Source organism: Lipotes vexillifer, unplaced genomic scaffold (genome assembly GCF_000442215.2).
Source record: "Lipotes vexillifer unplaced genomic scaffold, Lipotes_vexillifer_v1.1 scaffold1008, whole genome shotgun sequence".
NCBI classification, from domain to species: domain Eukaryota; kingdom Metazoa; phylum Chordata; class Mammalia; order Artiodactyla; family Lipotidae; genus Lipotes; species Lipotes vexillifer.
In genome coordinates, this window is record NW_006772616.1 from 4,504,794 (window position 1) to 4,514,856 (window position 10,063).

Consider the following 10,063-nt stretch of genomic DNA (forward strand, 5'->3'; position numbering starts at 1 on the left):
CGCTCTTCCCATTTTAGACACGAGGAACGCGAGCCTCAGCATTTAGGATACTAAGACCACAGAGCGAATAACCTGGTAGAAACCTAAACGTGGGGTCCTCATTTAAATCTCAGGGCTCTTTCCACTTCCACATGTGCCTGCTAATACCAAGGAAATCAGCTGCTTTAATTTTGCCAGAACTTCTATTGCTGTGGTATAGGCTATAAGAGTAAGGTGAAAGTGAAAAGTGTGTTGAAACAGGGGGAGGAGGGAAAAAAACCCCGAGATGCAACAAAGGTGTCTCCTTTATTTTACATCTGAAGACCAAAAAGAATGACTGATACATTATTATGAAATACACAGCATCCCAATGAAAGGAGAGTCATTACTTCCAAACGATAATGTCGTCATTCCAAAAAACATCGTATGAGTCCAGCCAGAGATAAATCCAGAAATCCAGAGTCAAACTGTCACCCCTCCTCTCTTGTGTCCATGGCAAACATCACTAAATGGTTACCACACTCACCCCCACTCAATCCAGACATGGTCTCAGAATCCTGCCACATAGAAATCCAGGGTACAACACTGTCAATCAACCGAAATCTGTAACTCAGATGAAACTCTAGTCTCTGCCTCTGGAAATGGAGAGTTGGGGTCCATTAATAATAAGGGGTCTCTAAAACCTGCTTATTTTTGCAGCTTAAAAAGAATCTTCTCAACATAGCTTGAATTATACCACATCTCTTTCATCAAAACAGATCATTTGTGTAACTGAGGTAACAGAGATTTCAAATTGACACGCATAGCTTTTACTTCTCAGGAGGATAACTGCCACAGAATTTTTTCCTCTCTTCTGCTGAGTGTGGTCCATGGCTATCAGTCACTACAGAGGACAACAGCATAGCCCCACGTGTTTATTTTTAATATCACCCCCAAATGGCTTGTGCATATATCTCTGCCTGTTTAGCAATAATAAGTTTCCCGCATACAGTTACACAAGAAATACCGAGCCTTTCTTACCCCATAATGAAAGAAAAATATAATTACAAAATCACCTACTTTAGAGCATATTTTTCCTCCCAAAATCAAACCAAAAATAATATAGTAATATTTTAAACAATTTTCATCAACAATTTTTAATTCACTGATAACATCTAAGCAAAGATCAGAGTTTTGATTCAAAAGAAAAGAGTACATTCATCACTATTTCAAATGGGATTCCTCTAGGAGTTGCAAACCTTCAAAGGAGGAGGAAGAACTTAACCATGCAGACTTGGACTGGAATTAGAGCTACGGATACAGGCATAGTTTTCAAAATATATAAAAGGATGAACAGAGAAATAGAAGGAGAGAGGTGTGTTGTTGATGATGATAACATTGTGTGTGTATGTGCATATTTACATTTTCTAGCTCTGTCTGCTGAGAGTGCCTAGAAACAATGAAACCTCAATTATAACCTCGTATAATTATATATGATCACCCTAGCACCCATATTTTGGTTTCTAAATGCCACTCACTCTTCACTCAATGGAGTTAGAGCTACTCGGAAAAAGAGCTGATTCTAGGGCTGAGGCAAGGAGAGTACAAGATGAGCCTGGAACATCTCGTGGTGCCACAAAGTAAGGAAGTGCTCAAAAACTGATGCAAACATGAGAAAAGGACAGAGGTACTAGCTTGAAAGAGCTAACTGGCCAAGGTGACCACCAAATTATAAGAATCCATGAGTCCATACTGAAATAGACAGACACACAGACACACGGAGATAGGCAGAAAAAAACGGGGAAGAAAGGAACACTTCTTACAACTCATGAACAGAGAAGGAATGTACTTAGTAAATCACCATTTGTCAACCATTTTAATAATAATAGTCAAGTAAAATCCATAAGTGGGTGCTAAAACCAGTGTATGAGTTTGAGTCACGGCAAGATATTTCCACAGCCTCAAAGTATCCCCCCACTCTCCCCGACAGGATACAAGACAAAGGAGAAAACAGTACCTTTACAGCAGAGAGACGTGGCAGAAGACTTTAACCAAGCAGCCCAAGTTAACATCACTAATAAAGGGACAAAGTGACATCGTGTGACCCCCGACAGGATGCGCCGAGAAGGACACACTATCACTTCTTTGGTATTCCTGCCCAAAATGTAGGGCCTGAATCCGTACTCATGAGGAAACATCAGACAAACGCAAATTGAGAGACATTACACAAAAGACCTAGCTTGCGCTCTTCGAAAACGTCAGTGGCATGTAAGACAAAAAACTTGAGCCACTGCTCTACAGCAAAGGAAATCACGAACTATGCCAACTCAGTAAAACCTATGATCTGCGGTTTTCTCTTGCTATCAAGGACACTGTACGGATTATTAGAAATCTGACTAAATTCTGTAGATGAGACAATAGGGCCCTACCAAGATTAATTTCCTGACTTAGATAAATGGATTGTAGTTATGTAAGAGAAGGTCTTATTCCTAAAAAAAAAAAATACACACTGATGTATTTAGGAATAGGGGTAGAGAGAGAAAGGGATAAAGTAAACGTAGTAGATGTTAGCGCTGGGGGAATCTGGGTAAAGCCTGTACAGGAATTCATTAATGCAAGCCTGAAATTACGTCAAAATAAACAGTTAACAGAAGAAAAAGAGCGTCTTCCTTTTTCTAAAACTAAATGATTTTGCAGGTGAATTCACATGCCACTCTGCCATTTTAGTTGCTGGGAGAACATTATCTTCACTAACAAATAGTAAAATCTCGCTTTACCAAGTAGCCTAGCTCGGGAAGGGAAGGCAGTGTTAATCTGTTCTAGTCAACCCTGTAACCCAGCATTTTTAGCAATGACAGACTAACCAAACCTAGAGCAAACAAAACAGAGAATGACTGATTTACACAAAAGCCACTGAGCTTACACACCTTCTGTGACCACATGCTTGGGTCTTCAAATCATAACACTCCCAAGATGAACACGTACTTATAGAGGATTGTACAAAATAAAGGTTAGTGGCAACAGAGGGCTTCACTCCCTGCCTCCACTGCACTCGGAGAATTGCATTTACTATCTCAAAGCAGAAGAGGACATTGCATTTAGCCCAGACAACTGTCACAGAAATTCACTTCTGTGTCTTCTAATGCGGCTGTGCCCGAGCATTTACATACCGATACATACATTTTATTATAAATGATCTTCCTGTTATTTTTCTGTTAATGTCAGTATATAGGTTCTACCATTAGGTGTGCATGTATATAAATATTATTTATGAATTTCGTTTCATGTGAGTATTTATGGCATTTCACAATATTTCTGATAAAAAACGAGGCGAGTGTGCTTGGCTCTGATGTGGGTGAGAACTACAGCTCCGGTCTCAGGGAACAAAGAGCGGCAGGAACAGAGTAACCGTTAACAACTCTGCACAGAGGACGAGATTTAGTCAGTCTCTATGGATTTAATATAAGCGTCCTTTGGCCAGGATGCAAGTTTTTATGGTGAAAATCTAGTGGGAGTTTGCTCACTCCTCTGAAAAGGAAGAAATATGGAGGAAAACTAGAAAGCCCCTGACTCTTCTTAGTGAACCCACGTGCACACTTAAAATAATCAAATTCATGCCTGGTAATAAACTCAGATACAGACAAGGTGAACAGGAGAACATCGTTTTCAGGCATGGGAATCACTGTATCATGTCAAAAGAGATTAGGATTTGACGGAGAAGGGCACGGGGTGTCAACTGCAATTACACATATGCTGTTTCTCTATTGTGATCATCCTTCTTTCCATCTCAACACTGGGACATGATTAATATTTTACATACTGTCCAAAAGGGGAATGTGACTTACCAGAAAGCGTACTAAACGTTTCACACACAGATCCCCCTTTGCCAAGAGAAAATCCTGCCCAGCTGTACATTTCTCATTTGCAAAACGTAAGGGCAATGAAATTCCATTACTTACAGAAACTGGCTGTTCCAACAAACCCTTGGCAAGAGAAGCTGTACTTATCTTTTGGAACAAGAGTCTCAAAAAATGTATTCTCGGGCTTCCCTGGTGGTACAGTGGTTGAGAATCCGCCTGCCAATGCAGAGGACACGGGTTTGAGCCCTGGTCTGGGACGATCCCACATGCCACGGAGCAACTGGGCCCGTGAGCCACAACTACTGAGCCTGCGCTCCGCAACAACAGAGGCCGCGACAGTGAGAGGCCTGTGCACCGTGATGAAGAGTGGCCCCCGCCTGCCACAACTAGAGAAAGCCCTCGCACAGAAACGAAGACCCAACACAGCAAAAATAAATAAATAAATAAATTTATTTTATAAAAAATGTATTCTCTCTTTCTTTTAAAAAAAGGCGGTAAGGATGCCTTTGAGCTCTTGAAAAAGCATCTTGCCCAAGCAAATTCCTGGTAGGGAAAATCCACTCCCCTGACCAGGGAAATATGAAGATCGACCCTAAAACGTGCAGCAAAAAGATCTCCAAGTTTAAGAACCCTTCAAAAAGTCAAGGGGCATGTAGCAGTATTAATGATGTCCTTAAAACAAAATCAAGTATCCTTTTTTTTTTTTTTAGTAAAAACGTCCCATCTCTTTTTTTTTTTTTTTTAAGATGTTGGGGGTGGGAGTTTATTAATTAATTTATTTATTTTGGCTGTGCTGGGTCTTCGTTTCTGTGCGAGGGCTTTCTCTAGTTGTGGCAGGTGGGGGCCACTCTTCATCGCGGTGCGCGGGCCTCTCAGTATCGCCGCCTCTCTTGTTGCAGACCACAGGCTCCAGATGCGCAGGCTCAGTAGGTGTGGTCCATGGGCCCAGTTGCTCCACGGCACGTGGGATCCTCCCAGACCAGGGCTCGAACCCGTGTCCCCTGCATTAGCAGGCAGATTCTCAACCACTGCGCCAACACGGAAGCCCCCAAGTATCCTTTTAATATGTAAACTGTCACACTGCATCCACTCTTTCAGAAAAGTAACTCTTATACCCTAACGCGTTCAGTTTGTTTTCTTCGGGAGATATAACTGTCTGTTCCCCTAAGGATATAAACTGACCTGAAGTGTACTGCTTTGCACACTGCAGAATTCATCCAAATGAGACCAGAAAAGCGAGGCTCTGTCATCCTCTCCCCAACGCTCCCTCCCCCGGAAGCACATGGCCACATTCCGGCGGGTTACGGGAACTTCCCTCATGGCTTATCCCATGGTCAGAGTTCCCACTCGGTCCAAGGTTTGAAAGAGACCACAAATATACTCAAGAAATATAGATGCTATGCAAATGTGTGTTCGGAACATAAAACATCCAGTGGTCACAGTGCCATTTTTCCAGTTTCCTGTTTCATGTGCTATATTATGGCTACAGCCCGTGGGTGAATTTCTTATGGGCTTCAACAAGTCATCCTGGACTCTCCTATTTAATTTTTTCCTCATAGGAGAGCCAACAAATTGAGCCCATGTATATATATATATATATATATATATATATATTTACCCATTAAAAGAGCAATCAAAATAGTCAAAACCACTGGCAAAATATAGTCATTTGTATCAAACTTTGCAACAGGAGCCCACACAAGCAGGCCATGAATCACCCTTTCCCTTTCAGCAACTCGGAGCATGCTAGGACACTGTGTGACCCTATTCCAAAGTGTCCTGTGGCGGGGTGGAGGGAGCTACCTACCTCCTCTGGTGTAAATCTATAAAGCCCCTAAGTAAAAGTTTAAAATGATGAGTGAATATTGAAAATGAGGAAGTCGCTGATGAGACGAGTGACCATCCCGAATATCAACCTTTGCCTGCACGTCCCCGGACAATCAACTAGTACAAGTGACAACAGGCAAAAAAGACATGCATAAAAGAGGGATATGTAGAAATAACTGTGTGCTGTGAGCTCTGAGGACATTAGAGTGATTCCAAAGCTGACACAATGATCCCCTCCCTGGTCACCGATCTGAACAGAGTCACCATTTGCACCACAGGGACTGCTCATCTGGTTCTAGCTAACACACGACTCCCCAGTGGTTTTCACACGAAGCTCTAACTGGAGAACGCAAAACAGATGCGCGGCCGCGTGACAAGAGCCAAGTCGTGAATAAGCCACTCGTAATCTGGCTTCTCTGCACTGAACATGAACAAAGGCTTAAGAGCAAGGCAATCAGCACCCAGTCTGGTCCCACACCATCGGAGAGGTCTGACTCCTGCCTCAAGAGTCACCAGCTGAGGCCTCCCTGCCCCACCCAACACCCTGCCTTGAGCCGGATGAAGACGGGATGCCATTCGGCCTATAGAAGACACTGGCAGTGTCCACAATACCTCGATAATCCTGTCGTGAATTTGCAGGCCTCCGTCCTTGGCTGCAGGTCCACTGTCAACTATTTTGGATACAAAGATTCCTTCACTGGACGATCCATCTTGGTTGTCCTTTGGGTTAAAAGAAACACACACACATGAACGCTAGGCATTAAGTTGATCATGAAAATCAAGCTTACACTCTTAAAACAGTAATGGGTTCTTGCTGGTGGCACAAGTGGCAAGGGGGTAAAAGCCAGTTGTTTCCCCCGATTTCTGTTTTAAACTAAAAGTAACGTGATAAAATAAGTCAAGCCATACCAAAAGGTATAAAATGATAAGCCCCTGCCATCTCTAACCCACTGTCCTTCTACCCCTTCACTGCATCGAGTGGCAGTTTATCCATCCTTTCTAAAACATTTTCATGTATTTCTTTCTTTCTTACACACAGAAATGGGATTATGCTCCCCACGTTCTTGGGTGCCTGGTTGGAGATTCTTCACCATCAGGCCCACTGTCTACCTCACTCCCGTAAGTGACTGGACAGTAACCCCACACAGGGATAATTAGCACTGTTTACAGTTGTTGCTATTAGAGACTGTGTCACCTCTAATTCCTTTCTATCTGTATTCTGAAATATCTTTGCTAGTATATATCGGGGCAAACCCCTAGCAATGGAACTGCTGGGTCAAAGGGTATGTGTATTTGATAGATGTTGCCAAACTATCCTTCAGAGAGCTTGTACTTACAGCTCATTAGACAGAATGTATTCTCATATCCCCACAAGCACAGAGTATTATAAAACTTTTAAATATCCAATAACCTGATGGTGAAAATAGGCGTTTTATCTTTGTTCTGATTTGCATCAGAAAAGCCCACCATGACCCCTCCCCCTTCCTAATAAATTCTGATCTCCAATCTTCTTGAATCCCTTTAGATCTTTCAAAGTCCAGACTGAAACTTTCTGGGAAAGAAGACAGCTCCATGCTCAAAGTCCTCCCTTTATTTAAAATCAAAAAGCTCCAACAAACTCATAAAAAAAAAAAACCCTCACAGCTTGTTCATGAACTTCTTTCCAAACAGCACTGGGATGAATGCTCTCCAAGTGTGTGGATTAAATTTCTCGTGATTAACAGATGGATTTATAAATGCAATGGCAAAAGCATGTGTTGTTTCCAAACAAAAAGCATTTGGGAAGTAAGTTCAGGATGTTCCACAAAAACTCCAAAATCTACCATCATGGCAATTTCCCTGACAAAACGCCACAAGAAGACCTACTTCAATACTAATTTCTCTACATGCAAATACATCAAAATTCCATCTCTTAAAAAATAACTAAGAAAATACAACATTTTCCTCTTTAAACTGCAAAACAACAACAAAAGCAAACCTATATTCTAAAGAAGGAGAGACATGGCTTTGAAGTGGTTCCATCTACCCCTTGAAGTGTAACACCGGTGACCAAGGGTGGGAAAATGCACATTCTCCACCTCTTCTCTCCCCTCCCTCCCCCGCTTCTCACAAAGACACACACACGCTATAAAATGTTATAGATATGATTCAAGACACACCAAAATCACAAGCAAAAATGAACCTTAAGTGTTTTTCCCAATATTTATCCCCACAAGACAGAGATAAGTCTCTCACTGCCATCTGGATTCTATCAACACTCTTCCAAGAGAGGAGGGTCTGCAAGTCTGTGGGTGTTGTGCTGGATCAACCGGCCCCCAAAGACACCCCTGGCCAGCAGCACAGCACTCCGCTCAGGCCTGCACTGTCTGAATTTCTATGAGCCTCCTTTCTCTCTCACAGCCACTACTAATGATGCACGACTCCCAAGGCATCTGTGTAGCTCCCTACGTGCCTATATCAGATACAAATACAAAGCAGTGCAACAGCTTCTACTGACTGAACACACATTAGGTACCAAGTACGTAGTGAGCGTACTTTGTCCGCCATTTAATCCTCATAATAACCACAACTGCTATGTAATATTATTATCCATTTCATAGACGGAAAAAATCTGAGACAGAGAGGTTAAGTAACCTACTTAAGGTCACACAGCTAAAAAGTGGCATAGGTCACTTTCAAACTAAGGATAGGTTGATTCTCTTATACAAGCTCTAAGTGCAATGCTGTCTCCCGTTGAGAAAAGTCTCAAAAATACACATGAATTCCAACATTCCAGGCTATGGGAATATTCCACTAGAGGAACCTGAAGAGTCTCAATGGACCACAAAGGATTTATGGACAAGCTTGAGTTCCCTAAGGGATGACGTCAATATATCAAATGAAAAGAGAACTGTGTTTACTCTGATTTAACTGTTTTGCATTTCTTGGCTGGGGAGGAAGGGGGGAAAAAAGGGGATGGGATTTGGGCTTTGGCTTGTTTTGCAGAAAAATACATCGTACACAAGTAATTTTTCTTAAGCAGCATCAGAAAGTCCCAGAAAAAATCAGAAAGGAACAAGCAAGAGCAAATACCACAACTGAGCTTAAATAAAGACAGTGGTAGGGGATGGGAACAGAATTCAAAAAATACAGAAAGCACAAAATCAAAAAAAAAACCATCAAGCCCGTCCCTGGTAGCGAGACTTTTCTTTTAAGAGCCATCTCTTTAGTCTTTGTTTGTTGGCTCCTCCCCTAACACATTTTAAGGTAGAGCTATGCACCAAGGTGAACCAAGATGAATTAGGATTTGTTTGCTTTTGCTGGCTTGAGAAACAGAAAAATGAAAGGGACTGTTTTCATCCCAGGGGTGCCTGACAATGAAGTTATATTTGCCAAAGGCTGAAGGGAAAGGTCTGATACACCAGACGGGCTGCTGTTTCTTTAGGGATACGAGCACTCATGAATGGCTGATGTGATTTTGCTAAGAGCATCACGTACTGCATCATGCAATGAAAAGCCTTATGTCAGAGCCCCCGGCTTGGCTTATGTCACAACCCAACCAAGCACCCAACACAGGAATTCCTTGGGAAACACACACGTCATTTGCACAGCGTTCTACTTCCAGTAACTGACAATGAGTGCGCATTGTTGCTTATGCTGGCTTTTTAGCATGTTCTCAATGACCTGCCAGATTTCCAGGCAACAGTGAAGAATCCATTTAGGTTTCCCTTCGCTGTTTCTGCTAATCAGGACAAGTTTTTAAAAACACAACGGCAAATACATGCATATGGAATTCAATCTTCCTCCCCAGGGCCATGCATGGAGTTCTTGCAAAAAGACGACATAAACTGAGAACACTTTTGAACGCTACAAAATTGAGTCTGGTTTGTGCTTAAATCACTTTTTTTAAAGGAAAAAGAAAATGACCTAAAACATGTTCTTTGGTAAGTCTGAGAAAAAAAAACAACAACTCCATTCTAGTGAGGCTGGAAGCATCCTTTCACCCCTGGGGAGGTGCAGAAACTAAACACCATCTTTTCGGGCTTTCCCATAGTTGGCTGCCCAACAATTGTCGAGCCGTAGGCTTGCCTCTCCATTTCCGGCATTTTGCAAACATTAGGCTCCCTTCTTCTATATACGCTTTGGTGTGTGCAGAAGAGATCTTCCTAGTTTGGGCGCTTTTGGCTGCAGAAACTTCTAAAACATCTAAAAGTGAAATGCATTTTCGTTTACGGTAGTTGTTTCTTAAAACTGGTAATGATGGGTATGGAGGGGAGGAATAAAAATTATGAACAAAAACCAAGTACAGGGCTTCCCTGGTGGCGCAGTGGTTGAGAGTCCACCTGCCGATGCAGGGGACACGGGTTCGTGCCCCGGTCCGGGAGGATCCCACGTGCCGCGGAGCGGCTGGGCCCGTGAGCCATGGCCGCTGAGCCTGC

The 10,063-nt window shown here is 42.5% G+C and overlaps 1 protein-coding gene across 1 annotated transcript in view; it reads right to left on the bottom strand.

The window, feature by feature from the left end:
• PDZRN3 (PDZ domain containing ring finger 3) overlaps nucleotides 1-10,063 on the bottom strand; it is a 247,459-nt gene that overhangs the window by 216,417 nt on the left and 20,979 nt on the right. The window contains exon 3 of the mRNA XM_007447670.1: nucleotides 6,258-6,365. Coding sequence (XP_007447732.1) covers nucleotides 6,258-6,365 — 108 coding nt within the window. The remainder of the gene's footprint in view (nucleotides 1-6,257; nucleotides 6,366-10,063) is intronic.